The 17950-nt window shown below is 34.5% G+C and overlaps 1 protein-coding gene across 1 annotated transcript in view; it reads left to right on the forward strand.

The window, feature by feature from the left end:
- CEP128 (centrosomal protein 128) overlaps positions 1-17083 on the forward strand; it is a gene marked incomplete at its 3' end in the record, with an annotated part of 120709 nt that extends 103626 nt beyond the window's left edge. The window contains exons 21-24 of the mRNA XM_082316896.1: positions 6110-6187; positions 8191-8304; positions 11988-12096; positions 16977-17083. Of these exons, the coding sequence (XP_082173022.1) occupies positions 6110-6187; positions 8191-8304; positions 11988-12096; positions 16977-17083 (408 nt within the window). The remainder of the gene's footprint in view (positions 1-6109; positions 6188-8190; positions 8305-11987; positions 12097-16976) is intronic.
- Between the last annotated feature and the right edge of the window lie 867 nt (positions 17084-17950).

Below are 17950 nucleotides of genomic sequence, written 5' to 3' on the forward strand. Positions count from 1 at the left end.
CTTTTTCACATTTTATCTGTGCAGTTAAATCCGTCTGTTTTAATAGAATAGAGTGTAATCATTAATGATACAAGGATGGCATTTGATCCACTTTGAGGAGGTTGCTGTGCATTTCATTAAATTATCAGACCAATTCCATGGGCCAGCTAAAAGCTCTTTCATCACCTTTCCCTCCCATTCTTCAATATATTCTTTTGTTGCCACCTTCCCCTAACAAACTTGGCTTTTTTTCTTTTTTTATTTGAACATCGCTACCATTCTTTTCATTGGTTTTATGAAAAAGGCACAGATTTCTGTCCCTGAAAATGTTAGCGTGTGAGTTATCCCATTCAAATCACTTCACAAACTGCTCAGAAGACTGTGAGAATTTTAGAATATAAAAAGAACCGTTCTGGTTAAGACCAAAGGTCAGTATAGCCTAGCTATAGACATTGCAACAATGGCCAAAATAAAATGCTTCGGGAAGAGTGTATGAACTGGACTGACGTATGTTTTGTTTCCCACTCATTCATTCTGATTCTAGCCATTCAAACCTCAGAGACTTCCAGACTTAGATGTAGTTTCTATGAATTTGGAACCCTTCCATGGTCTTTTTCATTCACGAAATTGCCCAGTTTTCTGCTTAAACCCATATAAAATTTGTCACATAAATCTTTATGTCACATAAATCTTTATGTGACTTCTGATTTTATGCAAATTGGTCATTTCTCCCCTCAGACATCTGTCTTCCTGGCTGAAGAGTCCTGGTTTTTCGAGTCATTGTATTTAGTCATTACTCACATGGAAACAGCATTCCATGGCTTTGATCATTCTTGTTGCTCTTATCTGACCTTTCCCTACTTCTGTTCTGAAACAGAGGTCCACAGCTGCACTCAGTAGTGAAGATGCAAGCACACTGTGGATTCATACTTGGGAATAATTATGTTCTCTGGCTTTTTTTTCCTTTCCTGATTATATCCGGTGTTGATTTTGCTTTTCTAATTGATATTGAGCACTGAGTAGGCAAGTTCTTGGAAATATGTATCATTACCCCATGGTCTACTTCCTGAGTAGTAATGGTTAGCTTAGAGCCCATGATTTTGTGTGTGAAGTTAGGTTCAAATTTTAGAAATCTAAAAATCCTTTCAGAAGTCCAAGTATCGTGTATCATTCTTTATCAACGTGATTCTTGATAACACCAAAAAAATGAGGACTGAGTATGCATATAACCCAAAGGATGGTCTTCCGCTGTCCAGATTACATTTAATAATGTAACTAATGAGGACTAGTTGAGGCACGGCTAATTTTTTTCTTTTTTTTTTTTTCCCAAAAAAAGTATGTGGAATAGAGGGGATATATTTAGGAGACACTTGGGAAGAACAAATGTTGAGTATCTTTCTTAACCTCATTTACAGACAGTGTTGACATGAGGTCTTGGCATTGGAATCTAGAAAAAGAATTGAAAAGTGGGATGGCTTAAGATATGGGCTTATGCTTAGGGCCTGAGTTCCTTTTATGCTGAGAACAGATCACAGCTCTTCTTTATTAAAACGGGGGGGGGGGGAAGCAAAAATCTTTGCAGTTGGAAAAAAAATTGCCGTAAATTGAATATACTTTATAGCATGCTGAGGAACCGCTACATTAAATGTGTCCTCTGTCCCAGGCAACTTTATTTCAACTCTTTGTGACATCTCAAATGTACATTTTTCTGCAGTTCATAAGTAAAATACTTTAGCAAAGCAGGGTTATTTCCTGTGAGGAAGGATTTTATTTTTGAAGGGGTAGGAGAGTTGTTGGTGTTTAAAGTAAAAAACTTTGCGGACATGTGTCCATCAGATCTATGTGATACTAGGATGAATGCTGAACATTAGGATTGACTATTTTGTTTCACATATAGTTAAGTCTGGATTGCTTAGGGTCTGTTGTCTCTCGTATATTTCCCAGCCTTAGAAACATACGTGCAGGCCAGTACCAGGGGCTACTCTGGGAAGAAGCAGCAAACATTGCATCTCATCATAAATTAATGGAGTGGAAAATCAATGCTTTGATGAACATAAGGCCATTGTAAATGAAGCATGAAATATGAATGAATACTGCTTTACTGTGGTAAAAGTGGAATGGTTGATTCTTATAAGAGGGAACACTAGAGATTGATAGATACCTCTAGGCAATTTTACATTCAAGTGGAGATGTATAGTAGCATTTGAGGAAAAAAAAAAAAGGTATTTTATAGCTATAAAAACATTCCTGCACTATAATCTGTGAAAAACACTTTAAACACAATATGTAGGCCTCCTGTTTGATTACATCCTGAAAATATGAAGAATCCTTTTTACATGTTCATTATTAATATATAACTGCAGGTTCTGTAATTCTTTTCTGGTCAAGAATCAGATATGTTACAGGAGAAGTAATTTTTTTCTCCTTATAAAATCTTAGGTGAACTTTGCAAGTAAAAAAAACCTGATTGCAAATTAAGTTACACGTTAAAATACAAGACTTCTTATGAAGGTAATACAGTAAATTTTAGTTTTGGTCCAAATACAGGTAGCTAAGTGTGAAATCTACTTAACTTCCTTTCTCATGCAGCAGGTGAGAAAGTACTGTTTTCTCGTTAGAAGAAGTAAACTTTATTAATTCTTACTTTGAGTTTTGCAGAACTGCTTTGCCCTACTTTATTCACTGAAAGTCAGCACAAGTATGCACCTTTCTGTCCTTCCAGGCTTTTTCCAGCTTGTGCCATGGTCAGTTGTCAACATTGCAAGTAAGAACTTTTTTGTACTGGGTGTCCTCAGTGCTGCCCATTTCAGGAAGTGATTTACCTGTCTTTCAGGCATAACTTCGTATATTTAGTCTTGTATAATTCCTGTACATTTTAAAAAATCTAACAAAATTAATGTGTTAGTGTAAAAGAAAAGCAAAAATACTCATTTTGTTTTGGGTTCATACCTAAATTATCTTCACCTTATTTTCCCTGTCTCATTTCTATTTTCTTGTTCTTGCTAAATGACCGAAGAATCTTTGTTTTACTCTGTTTCACTTTTGACAGTTCTTCCTGTACTTCTTGAAATCTAAAATATGCTTCCTTGCTGGTCAATCCTTTTACCCCATTTTGTGGGCTTCTTACTCTTCCTATTGTTCTTGAAGCAACAATTCATCCAACCCTCTCGTGTAATTCTTTCCCCTTACCTGTGATAATGGAGTTGTTATTGTTGTAGCACCTTTGACTGGAAGGTATTCTTGTTCTCATCTGCGCTGTGTGAAGAGTAGAAATTATCCTCGAAAAAAGGGCCAGATTTGGGAATCCCCAAATATTTTTCTCCTACTGCATCTTGCGTTTGTACTGCAGAATGTAACAGTGGGATAAGAGCCCTTTTTTAGCTAAGCATACAATCAATCTAAGGGTAAAAGTTTATTCCTAGAAGGTGGGAGATACTGTTTGAACCTCTCAGAAGGAAAAAGAACCCAAGTATCTGGAAAACTGATTTAACCAGGTAGTTGTTTTCTAGAAATAGGTCTTAATATTGTCAGCATATTAACTGCCAGTACAAATTTTTCCTCATTACAGAAAATTGGCAAAATACTTTTACATACATAATATTTTTGCATATGTGTAATTACAGAAACAGAAAAACCAGTCTCACGTCCGCTACCTAATTTAGTTTATTGGCTCTGAATATTGGTTACAAGTTCAGTCCTGTGAGATGCAAATGAATCCTGTTGTTTATGAAACTTGATCTTCATTTGTTATGGAAAGCATATTTCTTACAGTCTTAAAAACTGAATGTTTGGAACTGTTGGGAAAGAAGCAGACAAGACAGACGTCATCGCTTCTAAATTGAAGTGTGTCTGCATTTAGGTTGCTCTGTTCAGTTCTGGTTCTCCACTCCTCACCCCCATCTCCATCTTAAAAAACACAGAAGAGACGCCACGCAAGACATAAGAATGATCAAAGGCATGAAACTTCTTCCATGTGTGGAATAACTAAATACACTAGGACTCTTCAGGCTGAAAAAGATATGAGTGGGAAAGATTACAAGAGGTCTGTAAAATGAGAAGTTGCAGAGAGAGGATGAATAGATACTGGTTGTACACTCTCTCTTATAGTATAAGAATGAGAGAGCATGTGATTAAGCTAACAAGTGGTCGGTTTAAAGCAAAACGTGATGGCTTTTCATATATTACATTATTGTAATTTACAATATTGCTTATAAATTACAGGAGCAATGGCTTGTTTAGTTCATTGTGCAGGTAACTGCTTGTCTGTATAATTAATAGCAGCACGTAGGAAAAAAATCTGTGGCCACTAGACAGTTGTGGTAGCAGTATAAATAGTAATTTTAATAATACTGCTATTAATATATGATAATATATACATATATAATATTTGTATGTTGCTTTATATATGTACAATATATATTGTATATAATGCTATTTAATATATTACTAAATTATTAGTGTACCTATTACATTGGTATGCAATATATAATATCCATTCTATTTGCAGTAATTAAGATTATTAATAAAATATTAATATAACAATATTGATATTGCTATCTAAGCTGCCTGCTCACATGAGTGTTCAGTTCATTGCTATTTCTCCCATTTCAGTTTTTTAATAAGTTTCTATGTGATTGATTTTTAACTAAAGAAATATGAGCTCTGCTTTTAAAGAATCACATTCTTCTCTAAGGAATTAGCTTACGTGGATATACGCTTTTTTATAGCAATGAAGCCTGTAGACAATTCCTTCAGTGTTAATCATTGGTAAAGTATTTTTATTGTTTGCTAATACTACTGATGTTTCATGGATTGTTATACCCAGCGTAGTACACTATTACAGTCTTGACTCATTGGGTTGCTTTTGAAGATTGTCAGGGAGCTTTATGTGATACAAAACACAGCTTTTTTGGAGTAGACTGCACTTGTGCTGAGAGGTTCCCACTGATTTTTCATATCCTGGTGTGACTGAAGGTTTTCGTGTCTTCAGGTCTTAAGTCTGGGATCTAAATGGGATGTTTTTCACGTTGGTCAGATTGAGACTTTCCAAGACTAGCAACAAAGCTTTTGTAGATAAGGGCAAGTTAACTCAGTTTGGACAGACTTTACAGCATAACGATATTTGACTTCAGGATTGATGAATTTTATTTGTTGTATAGATTTTTGCTTTAAAATGCCAGGGCAGTAATATGGTTAATGAAGCCCATTAATGAAGCCCATTATATTATCTATATCTATGTATAGATTGCATACCATGTTAACTGAACCTTATCCAAAGAAGTGCGATTTATACAATTGTGGAGGAAATACCAGCTGTTGTTCAGAAAGTACAAACAGTATTGGTTTTACTTGCTCTTCAGCAAATAATAGAAGGGCAGCCTTTGAGAAGCTCCAGAGGCATCTGGCTTATGGGGCATGACTGCTTTTCATGCATGACCAACCAACCTCACCTGTGCGCAAAACCCGAAACATGATATTAATTTTCTTCAATTCTTAGCATCTTGATATAGACTAGATTTTTTTGTGTCATGGGTGTGGATGTGAAATCTTGTTGTTAAGTCCAACCCTAACTCTCCCTAGAGTGGTAATTCAACTTTCAGCAGTACATACCGTATCTCTAAACCAAAAATATGAAATTTGATTGTTCTATATTTAGCTAAGTGCTAACTGCACATATTTGTATTTGAAAAAAAAAAAAAAGGATGTTTCTACGTTTCTACTATGTGTTTAACTACAAAGATACAAACATTGTGACTATGGATTTATATTTTTGTTAAATGCATTTTATTCCCTGAAGTGCAATAAAAGAAACTTTCATTCTGAAGGCTACATGAAGTCCAAAATTGTAAATAAGTATTTTTCTGTTCAATAAACTGGTAACTATCCATGGAGATTCAAATTAAGGAAACTGTGCTGTATGTTTTATTTTGTCCTTTTTCCTTAACTGATTTTAAACTGATTAACTGTTTAATCAGTAAACTGATTAACTGTTTACTGTTGACCTGTTTAATTTACAGGCACACACATACCTTTAAACCTGTTTCCATAGATGTAATGGGTTTTTGATGTTTGAGATGGCTGAAAACATTGATTAATTTTTTTATGTTTTATCTTGTGTTCTGTTCTTTAGAGTACTCGAGTAGCATTAGACCATCTGGAGTCTGTTCCTGAGAAACTGAGCCTGTTAGAAGATTTCAAAGATATTGGAGTGAGAAAGATTTCATTTGACTCTTTCAGTAGTTCTAAAATATTTTGGTTAATTAATGTCCTCTCCATATGTATAGATAAATTAGTTAATAAGATATTTAAAATTACATATGTACATATTATATAGACAAAAACACACAGAAATTTATTTTCATGTTTATACAGGTTTTTTTGAGGTTATAAATTTAGTCCTAATTAGTAACACTGCTGAGGTGCTCCATAATGTAAGTAGACATTGATAACTGGGCATAATAGGTCAAGTCTTAATTACTGGTTCAGAATATTTGTATTGAGTGGTGAATTCTGATATTACTTGTTAAAAAATGAAATTTTGTAATGAAATAAATGATTCCAGTTATTTCACTATTTAAACTAATGAGCGAAAATAGGTGAGCTTTACAGCTTTTTTTGCTTGCTTGTTTGTTTGTTTTGACATAATGCCAATAATTGTCACTTATTTTCCCAGTATCACTATCAAATCAAGGTGTGGTTTTTTTGCCACAGTGGGACATATTGACAGTAGTGGTGGAGTACTGTCAAGAGTGATAAGCCTCAAATTAGATCTTCAGTGGCTAAGTGGCCAAACCACTGTATTATTATTACTTTCCATACATGAAATTGGTGGTTTACTGAAAAAGAATTTGGAACCTCACTGCACAATATAAACTTTAAATCAGTATTAAATCACAGATCAGCAAATGCATAATGATTTTCATTTTATTTGCTATGTAGAATTTCTCATCCTGAGGTAGTCATGAACATTTCAAAACATACTTGTTTGGAACATTGTTTATTCTAAGTGTTCTTGCACGAGGTCATGTGTTAATAATTCTACACTATTTTATTGCTGTCATCATCAACAGAGTTAGGACCACAAATGCTGATTGAAATGTTTGGGTTGTTTTAAGAAAAATATTGGTGAGATGTATAGTTTTAATTTCACATTCCGGGTATCCTCAGAAGAGCTTTTTGGTCTGACAAAGGTTGACATTTGCCCTCTGTTTCCAATGGTTCCTCAGTGCAAAGGAAAAAAATTCTGCTCTCAGCTAGGCAAAGCAGAGGCTTGAATGCTGGGTTTCTACAATCTCCTTCACACTTGCACTCTCTCGCTTAACATTACTATGAAATGACATTGTCATTTTCTGTTTTGCTGTAGTTATCACTTAGACAGCATTCATGAGGTTGGAACCCAAATTCTTTGGTTTACCTTGACCTCTGTCCTGCTCCCTGATGCTTAGTTCTTTAAAGACTGTTTTCTTAATACGAGACCCTACCAACAACTGTGTATTGTTTAATAACTAATTTATTATTTAAGAGAGTTAAGCTTTATACTTTAGCTGTGAGAATGGTGTCAGTTTGGAGTTTCATTAATTCTTCTATTTAAAAAAATATATTGGATTTTTTTGTACAATAACATATTTTACTCTCAAGTGGTATGCATGAATGATGTATTTCAAAGCCATTCATTGCTTTCGATTACTAGTAAGTTTTTCCCTCAGTGTTTTCATAGGCAGGTAGAAGGAAAGAGAAAGTAAACCCTTGATGATGCCTCAGAAGCTGTCTGGTAGTTGTACTCATTCAGGTGAATCATTAGCTAGTTCAGTGAGAAGCGTTACGTTTTCTTGTTTGAAAATACTGTTTAGTCCTTAGAACACTTTTTCTTCAAGCGCCTGTTTCTACAGTATTGGAATTAATTTTTCACCATTACAGAATTTCTTTGTTAGAAGGTATGATATTACTGAATTTTGGAAAGAGTTACAAGAAATCATTCACCCGTTAAGGATGAGGCTGTTCACATTTTAACCTGTTTTCATTTTAACATTAGTTTTCTGCACAGAACATTATGCTTTCATATGGGCCCTGTATTTCAACCTCTGAAAGATAGTAATTCATTCTTGCTGTATTGAAAATATTTGTTGATACCTGTGTTTACAATAGCCAATCAATGTTTAGTAACTGCTTTTCACATTATGAAATCAATTAGATCTTTCAATGCATTTCTAGGAGTCCCATTGCCGAAGGGAGATGATTGAGGAAAGGTATACGAAGTATAAAGAAATAGTGAGTTCTCTACAGCAACAGCTGGAAGACTCAAAACAAAGAGTCCAACAATTCAAGGTATGTTTGGGTACTCCACTTTTCTTTCCCGATTACTTTCAATCAGCAATGTAAGCTTATTTGGTATATATTAACTCCTAGTACAAACACAGACTAAAATCACACATGAATGTTTCTATTTTATGTAGCTGCCATGGCTGATGTAAAATTTGATGTCAGAAGTGTTGTCTTCATTGTAAAGTGCCATGGATACTTTCCAAAAATCTTTAAAATTTCACAGAAAAGCATCTTACTGTGTCTTATTACTCTCAAGTGTTTACCTGCTTTGTCAAATGGCTGTCTACAGCAGTTTCTGATTGGTTTGTTCAATTTTCCCTTGTCCTTTCATGTAAAAGATAAATATAGAAACTTGTTTCCTCCATTAAAAGGATGATTAATTTGTAGATCGTCTATAGTGATTTTTCAGTAGTTGATCTGTGTGTTCTTTACAAAAGATACTGTATGATGTCTATTCCATACATAAACGAAATCCAGGCAAACAGAAGGGAAGTGATTTTCTAAAGGTCCCTCAGTGGACTGATAGCAGGGCTAAGCATAATTTCCTAACTCCCCGCAATACAAATCCAGCGCTCTTGTTTAGAAACATTGCCTGTAATGAGTTCACCTTTCCAATTGTTAACACGCTTTTGTCTTCATATTAGCTTGTTCATTGTCATATCACTTCTCACTGCCTGTCATTGTGACAGCAGCTTACTTCGAGAGAACTACCATTTCTTATGGACATGGTTGAAATAAGTGATCAGAACTGAAGAATCATGCTAGTGTTTCTGCTGCTTACCACAATCAAATCAAGATTCTTTGGCAATGAATTTTACCAGTGTCTTTAAGCAGTTCAGCTCAAAATCTAGGATCACACACCATGTATCAAAAAAATTCAAGCTGTTTGTGTTGCCCACCTCCTCCATAGTGGTCTTCCTTCTGTAAAATGAGGACATACTTACCAGTAGGTCTTTTAAAAAGTGGAAAAGGTAAAATAAATACAGAGTATTTTAGCTTAGTAAGTTGGTGTTATAAGAAGAAGGTATTAAGCTACTTGAAAAAGCCAACTTGCCCTTCTGTAAGAAAGAATTGAAAGGAAGAAACAGGGTAGATTCACTTTCAGTCTGTTGCTAATGATAATCTTCAGTTTCTTGAATTTCTCTTTCTGTCACACAAGACTTACTAATTCAGTAGCCATTGAAATTTGGAAAACATTGAAAAGCTAAGTGGAATGCAATCAGCTGATGGTAGAATATAATATTGCACTAAGCTGACTGAACTTACTGAGCTCGCATGATTTGAACTCTATATTCAGAATCCCGTATAAAGCTGATTCCAAAACAATCTTTCCTCTTTCTTTAGCTAACTGAGAGCATTTAATGGCTTCCATTTAGTCAGGCCTAATTGGGTTTTTGCGTGACATACAGTACTCTTTGCTGTCACGGCTGTTACAAATAGAACAGAATGTTCAAAAACAAGTAACAGACGGGTGCTAATCTGATTTCAGTGATCAGGCTAGCTTAGTCTAAAAAAAACACTTTGTAATGCTTGCCTTTCTTACCCTCTCTTGGAACTAACGCAAATGCATTGTTGGGTTGTTTTTTTTTTTTTTTTAATTTTACTATTTGTCAGTTAGGAGTCTCTAAAATTGATTGGTGGAAGGGTGTAGGCTTGAGGACATCAAAGTTCATTCTTTCTGATAGTTTTGATTCATGCTCTGTACACAACGTAGTGCTTCTGCTATACAAAGTAGATATTTGGTAGGCGATAAGAAAAAGTGTGTTTTAAAAAAGGGAGTTCTTGTAAAATTTTTACATTGACCATTTTATATAAAATTACTTGTGGAATTAATCTTTCTGCTCTGTTACGATCTTCTTTCTAGCCTTTCTTGTAGTACACTTCTTTCAACTTGGTTGCCAACATTAATCTCAGACAGGCATTATCTAATCCTGTGTCCTAGCCTCTTTTCATTTTAAGGAGCAAAAATGAAACCAAAGTTGAATGTTCCACTAAAAGCAGTTTTTTCCCTTCTTTTCTCACGATTTCATTTGTCCCCACTCAGTCTTCCTGCTCCTCTGTAGTCTTGTCAGATGGCTGTAAAATACCTGTTGCTTAGAAGCCCAGGAAAATCATAATTACTATTTGTATATGTTAAAATGTAAGATTTCAGTAACAAAGGAGGCCAGAGGCTGGCAGAATATCATCAAGTACAACAATTGTGATTTTTCAACTAAGGAAGGGCTGAGTGATAGTAGATAAAGAAGAAATTGGGGAAAAAGAAGGTAAATGTAATGTATAAAAATAAAATAGAGGATACCAACTGAAGCAAAATCAAACCAGAAAGCTAGAGGAAAACTAAAGATAAATGTTATGATGGATAGATGGATGGTGGACAGTTTCCCTGCCATGAACAACTGACCATCTAGTCAAACACAGCATACAGATGTGATTGTAAATGAAGCACATGAGAAAAGGCACATTCTGTATGTTAAAATTTCTGCAAAGAGAAAGCCATTTTGTACTGCAGATGCTGGTAGAAGCACCTTGCTTCTTTAAAAGCTCTGTTCCAAGATAGCATTTCTGGAAGCAGAATGAAAAGACAAAAACTTTTTTTATTCTATAAAAGTTTTTATTGTGCTATGTACACTTTAGGTATTAAGTGTCTCATCAGCACATAAGGGGATTAATATGTATAATTCCCATTAGTCTTAATAGGAGTAAATCCCTCTTCAGTGATGGGAAAAAAGCTCATTGTATCTCTAAATTAATGTTGAATTTTATTTTGTTTTCTGTTTAGTTTTCAAATCTTAGTATCAGCATGAATGATAAATTGTAAGATGTTCTAAAAAATTCCCTTAGGCTGTTTATGATAAGAATTCAGTAGTAGAACTGAGTGTTTTATGAACTGATGCATTTGTGCATTATTATCTCTTCTCATTTCAAGAAACTGAGTAATTTGGATTCCAAGCCAAGCTTTTAATCTTATTTTGGAAGGTAGTGCAACTGGGGACTATTTGCTGCAGTGGTAATAAAGATTTACAGAAATTTTTGTTTAAATGGCCTTTTTAAAATTGTCTTCTTTATTTAGCTTATAGACCAAATGACTTTACTCACCAAAAAGCTATGCTGTATGGGTCTAGCCATAAATAGTAACATTGTACTTCAGACTTTATTTAATGGTTTAACATAAAAATGGAAAAGCAACTTCAGGTATTTTGATACGAGAAATCAATGAAGTTTGAGTTTCCTCGGTGGCAGGGAAAATGGATTTAATTTTTATTACCACTTACTTGTGCAACTTCAGAGAATTAATGTGGACCATTCATTGATGAGGCATTCATCATTCACTGATGTCTGCCCTGCCGCTATGCTTTGTCTTGAACTGTGGATGTGATGTAAACAGGAAAGAGAGCCTTTTTACAACTTATTGTAGTGACAAAACCTTGCAGTGCTCCCAATGCTTTTCTCAAGGTAAAGCCTTTTTTTTGCAGAGATTTTGTAGTGATGAAATGGGCGTGAAATTCATAAGCAAATTAATTTGAACCTAACTGCAATACTGAGAATTCTGAGAATTCAAATCAGTATTTTCCAGCATGTGTGAAATCACAGCTTATACCTGTATGTGTGCTACTGTATGTTTTTTGTTAAAGTTTACAACTGCTTGATATTGACAGATAAAAATTATTTTTATTTGGCTGCCATAGGATGTGAAAATGGATGCTGAAATTTCTGATATAGAAGTGGCTGCTCCCTCTTCTAGTTGGCGAACTCAAAACAGCTTTTTGTCCAGCTCACTGCTCTCAGATTCAGGTTGTAAGTATTGTTTCACAGAAAAAAATCTACAAGTAATATATTTTCCTCTTTTAAAGCTGCTTTACTTGAGAGTGTGAGACACTCTACTTTTCTACAAAAAAATGATAGAACCATCTTAAGAGTCCTCCTGTGTTCTAGATTTAGATACTGGATGGATGCCTTTGTCTAGGAAGAACTTCATTGCATCCCACTGATAGTTGTTTGGTTTTTTTAACTGGAACATACTATATATTCTGTTTGTCATCGAAACCTATGCCAAAAAAAAAGGACTGCGCTTGGATTTTGAAACTCTGCATGAAGAATCATACCTGTGTAAGCTGAGTATCTTTTCAGGGACCAGAGAGACATTCTCAGCCAAGGATTCTTTCCCAGATCTTTCATTTGTACCAGTTAGTCTCGTGCTTGTGTAGCAGTTTAACAGTGAAAGTTGAATTCACAAATTCTGCATCTACCTCAATAGTTGTTTTTAACTTTTCCTTCTGTCCCCTAGTGCATATACAACTTGTGGTCATGCAAGGTCACAGGATCTCTGATACAGCTAGGAACTGCTCAGTAAAAGGACATATTAGATCTTTATCTGGTATGGGCGCACCTTTGCATAAGTGTCAAAACTAACTTTAAAAATTTTTTAGGTTTTCTTTTGAGCATATCAGCACATGGATATCAGAATACTTTTCTTCAGAAGGATATAATCTTCCATTTCTTTTCAATATAGCCAGTTTGTATACTGGGACCCTATTCAGTAAGTTGTATTCTATGTAATGGAAAGTCCTATTTCAGGCTTCATTGCACTTTTGAACCTTTGCATCTTAGAATGAGTGCTGCAGTACATTACTGCTCACCAGTAAGTCCTGAGTTGATCTGATGAGGTTAAAGATAATTGGTTTCTTTTCCTTTCAGAATCTGTGGGTTGTGATTAGTATCTTTTTGCAGAGCATACCGAATACCAATAGTGGGAATAAAGCATAAGAGCAAATGCCTCCATCTCATCTGTCCTTCAGGAACAGTTTCCCCTGACTCAGAGTTGTTTTTCCATTTTCTCTAACCTCATCCCTGTCAAAGTCTTGCAAGTCAAAGACAGCTCAGCCTAGTTGGAGTATAGAAAAAAAATAACCCATACTTTGTAGGCATGTTGGACTAGATGACCTCCAGCGTTCCCTTCCAACATCAACCACCCCGTGATTCCTCTGCAAAAACTTGCTGAAATTTAAAGATGCAGCATAAATGTTCCTAAAATATTATAATATCTTTATATTACTTAACGTGAATGGAACTTGCTAGGACTTTGTTACTTTAGTACTTTTTAATCAATTTTAGGCAGTTGTCAGAGAAACAGGATCCATGTGATCTGAATACCAATCTGATGAACCAGTTCTGGGTATTTATTCTCTGATTCAACTGGTTTTTACCAGCACTAAGCTTTCTGGAGGTAAAAAAATAAGTGATGAATGAAAGACAGTAGTGATTCAACATTGATCATTATGAAATATCAGCAAAGCCTTCAGCATTTGAGGAAGGCTACTTTTGAAACCATGTTCAGGCATGGCTGAGGGACTTTTTTTTTTCTTGCTTAAAACTTTTAGGAAGGTGTTTTCCACATAATAAATTAAGCTAATCTTCATATTTCATATTTTCCAAATCCCAGAATGGTGCTGAGAGTGGTTTTAGTTTTGTTCTTTTGCCTAGATGGTAAAGAGCTATTTTTAAAAATAACAATTTTTTTTGAAAAAAGCAACAAAATAAGAAAACAGTGAATGTGTTTCACTTTCTCCTATTTGTTTTTAAGGGAAAGAAAGTCGATACAAAAATCTTTAGAGTTTTAGTTTCTTACTTGTATTCTATAAAAATCTATTAGTCAAATTTTCTGAGGCTAAAATAGAGAAGTAGGCATTTTTCCTATCCCTGATTTGATTTGCCTTTGATGGAATGAAGGTGATGTTCTTAATTTCTCACTTTGCTGATTCTTTTCTCCTAAGAGTTAGTGCTATTATGTGTTCTTTGTCCTTAGTAAGTAAGTATGAGAGCAAGTCTGGTGCCCGTTGAAGATGCCTGATGTCATTTTAGGTGTCCTGGAGTATGCTTCTAGCTGTCTTTCCAGGAAGGCATAGGTTTCCCATAGGTCCCATCACATTTTTCACAGCCCTATGTGGATGTCTGTGGTAGCTTATGGCTCTAAGGTATGTGTATGACTCCACAGACTTTGGTTAGTGACTGAATGTTTTACCTTTATGCTGAACCTGATCTCCACCAGTCAAATGTGTATTTTGAAGTTGTTGCTGTAGTTCTCAAGGACAGTGAAAATTCTGCAGTGATATTAACATTAAGGAGCTTTTCTTTTAATTATCAGTTAGTGGCAAATGATAAAGTCAGCTACCTCAGTCATGTTAGTCACATAAATGCCATGAACTTTTAATTTCATTAATGGTATTAATTAGTTATAAGTTGAGACTTTGACAACGAAGTATAATTTGAGGTCTTTTGCTCCAAACCTCCTATAGCTTTTAATAAATCTACCTATAAATGTCATCACCTATCTTCTGTGATTAATTTATCTCCTTACTTCTTCAGAAACAGAAGAATGGACTTTTTTTTTCATTTGCCTTTTGGAGCAGTTAGCAAGCCTTTGTGATTTAATGTTTACCCACTCCATCTCTCTTAAATTCATGAAACCTTACAGATTATAGCGTCAATAAGTAGTACTAGAAGCTCCCCTTCTAATGTGGGTCTCTTATGACTTGTAGAAAGCACCAGGGAGGAGAGCAGACATGTTTGATATAATTTAATTTATCTGTGAGGGGGATCCTGGGATTTAAGTTTAAAATTGGTTGAAGAAAGAGGGACAAAAGTATGAAAAAATAAATAAAGGAACAACAATCTGCTTCCAGGTATATATTTAGTAAAAAGTTGCCTGTGCAGCAGGCAGTTAAAAGGAAAAGTAATTAACATTAACATTCTGTTTTATGTCTGGTCTTCATGTTTCTGGTATAATTTCTACAATTATAACAGCTTTTCCATAACAAACTATTTTAAAGATGCTGTGGGAATGAGCTTTTATTTCTATACCCATTTTCTTAGAAAGGAAGAAGTTTAACTGAGGAAATAATTTATACAAGGAAGCATTCATTAGACATGGTTTGCAGTCTGTATTATTATCAGACCAAAACAGTTGGTCTAAAAAGTCACTACTAGTTGTTATCTAAAGAGTAATCCTCAGAAATTGTTTTTCATGGCCACTGTATTTTTCTTAAATTTTGTATTACAAAGGTCCCTAGAGTTACACATGCTTTGCATTAGCTTTGTGAATTGAGTCCTGCCTTCCTCTTTGTACGGTTCATCACTTCGAGGTTTTAACCTGGATGGTTTCCCAGAAGCCATATGGCTTTCAGGCTTTCTATTGTTATTGGGAATTTATGTTCCAGGGCTTCATAAGCTGTGACTTTACTGAGAAGAAAATGGCCACCAGTTTTCCCAACTTCTGTAGCTGGGATCACAGTCTTCTCTGACCATTTGGCTCTGGTGATACACAACACTCTTGTGTCAACATGGTATATAGTAGGAATGGTATCATGGTTGAATGAAAACAAGTTGTCCTGAATGTTAATTTTATTGTCATAACAATTAACTCCTGCAATGTATGCCGATGTCTCTTTATCCCTCTATGTATACTTTTCCATAAATTCTTAAGACTATTTGCATTGACATTTATAAATAAGTAACTTAATTAAAAGTAAAAAGACATTGTAACATCATGATGCTGTGGGACACCATTCTAGAACAAAACCTTCTAAGGCTGCTCAAGGATAAGAACATGGAATGATTGGAAACTTGACATGATCACTTTGAAAAATGCAAATTGATTTAGTTTAGCAATGAATTTTCTTTATGATTTTTCACTTTACTTTGAATACTGACCACAAGAGGTACCGCTGAAATGGCGTACAGTAGCATAGTTTTGGCCCAATACTAAAAACTTTATGCTGAAAAACTGTAAGTCACTGTTTTACTAATATCTTAAACACAGTGATTTCATTCTCCTTCTAAAAGTGAAAACATCTCAGTCCTCCTAATCAAACCATGAAGACTTGCTCCCTATTAAATAACCTTTGGTTATGTACTGCTACAATTTTACTGGGCTATTAAAAAATTGCACTCTGGGTATTTATTACAAACAATCAGGAAGGACCACTTTTCTTACATGCTTATGATATAAGGAAGGCCATTAGAGGAAGGGTATGTTATATAAGCTGATATCCACTTTCTCCCCCTTAATTTCTGCCTTTTGTTAAATAATTGATAGATGTTTAGATATTTGGATTTTTTTCCTCCAGCACTTTATCACAAGATGTTCTGTCAATTCATATTGTCTAGATTTTGAGGCAATATGATGTATTTAGAAATAAGCGTTATATACGCACCCTGCTGTGAAGGTATATACACAATGTGGCATGCTATGAACACCTGTTCAGTGTCACATGTTGACTTTAGTCCATGCTATTGGTAAAGATATTCCTTCAGGAATTTTCTGAGTGGTTTGTTTTGTCTTATTTCAACAAAAATGCTGGAAAATTAAATGGAAAATAAATGTTAGTGAAATTACCAAATTTTAAAAAATGCAGTTTACATTTCTTCAGTATAAGAAAGCTCTTGGCCATACCTGTATTATATAGTATTAAAACCTGTTTCTCTAGAAAAATAAGTTCGTTTCTCACTTCATAGCTTTATGAATTTTGAATATTTATTAATACCATATTACTTGTTGTGTAAATTATAATATTGTATAATGAAATATGTGTTTCATATAAACATTGATCGTCAGTCAGCAAAAGGTATGTGTTTCTCTGAGGATGTTTAATTGCTTTTTTTTTCTGACTTATTTCTAGCACTTATGAAAAGAATGGTTCCTTTTGATACAAGTACCACCAAGGAAGATTCCATTATTGTTGCTGTCAGTGAAATGAAGCTGCAGGCAGAAAGAGGGAAGCAGTAGAACATTTTACAAAAACAGACCAGCTTTCTCTGTGGTAAATTCCATTCCACTCTTTTTTTGTTTTAAACAGTAGTAATTCCATCTGCTATAGGAGTGATGCACCCTTAATGATTCAGCTATTGCCAAACACTTAAATGAAAGAGCACCAAGAGTGAGTCTAATGAACTCTTGTGATAATTTATGTAACTTGTACACCAAAGGTTTTCTGGGATTATGCTATTCTCTTGTATTTTTTTCCGCAGTCCTCCTAAACTAAATTTATTGTATTCCTGAAATATTATGAAATGAAAGACCTGTGACATTAATCTTTTCTATGAGCTTATTTCCCCCCTGTACAGGAATTGTTCTGACATTTGTTTTTTTATAACATTTAATAACATTATTAATAATGAAAATATATTCATAAATTACCTTTGTCCTAATATTTATTATGAGAGTCATTATACAGTGTTGTGCAGACCCATTTGTGATTTTAGGTTCTTCAGTTTGCAACAATCATTTATGAAGGAAGTGATAAATATTAAACAAAACCAAATTTCCTCAAAATTAGTGGAAATTCATATAATGATTTCAGGTTCAGCATATCTCTGTTATAAGCTGTTTAGAATTATTCTTCTGACCAGAACAGTTTTATCAGCTGACCTCTGGTAGGGCACTTAACAGCACCTGAATCTCACCCATCTGTATTAACCATGTTGAAGGGCACTGCTGTGTGGCTGTGAAAATTTTAATAGCAGGGTTTAATGATCATTTATTTGTTCTGTTTTGTTCTCTATTAGAAAAGATGTGTCATATTGATTTTCAAATGTGATGGAAATACCATATTGCACAGTTGTATTTGTTCGGCTATCTCTATTCTAAACAAAT

Source organism: Platalea leucorodia, assembly GCF_965183815.1.
Source record: "Platalea leucorodia genome assembly, chromosome: 7".
Classification (NCBI taxonomy): domain Eukaryota; kingdom Metazoa; phylum Chordata; class Aves; order Pelecaniformes; family Threskiornithidae; genus Platalea; species Platalea leucorodia.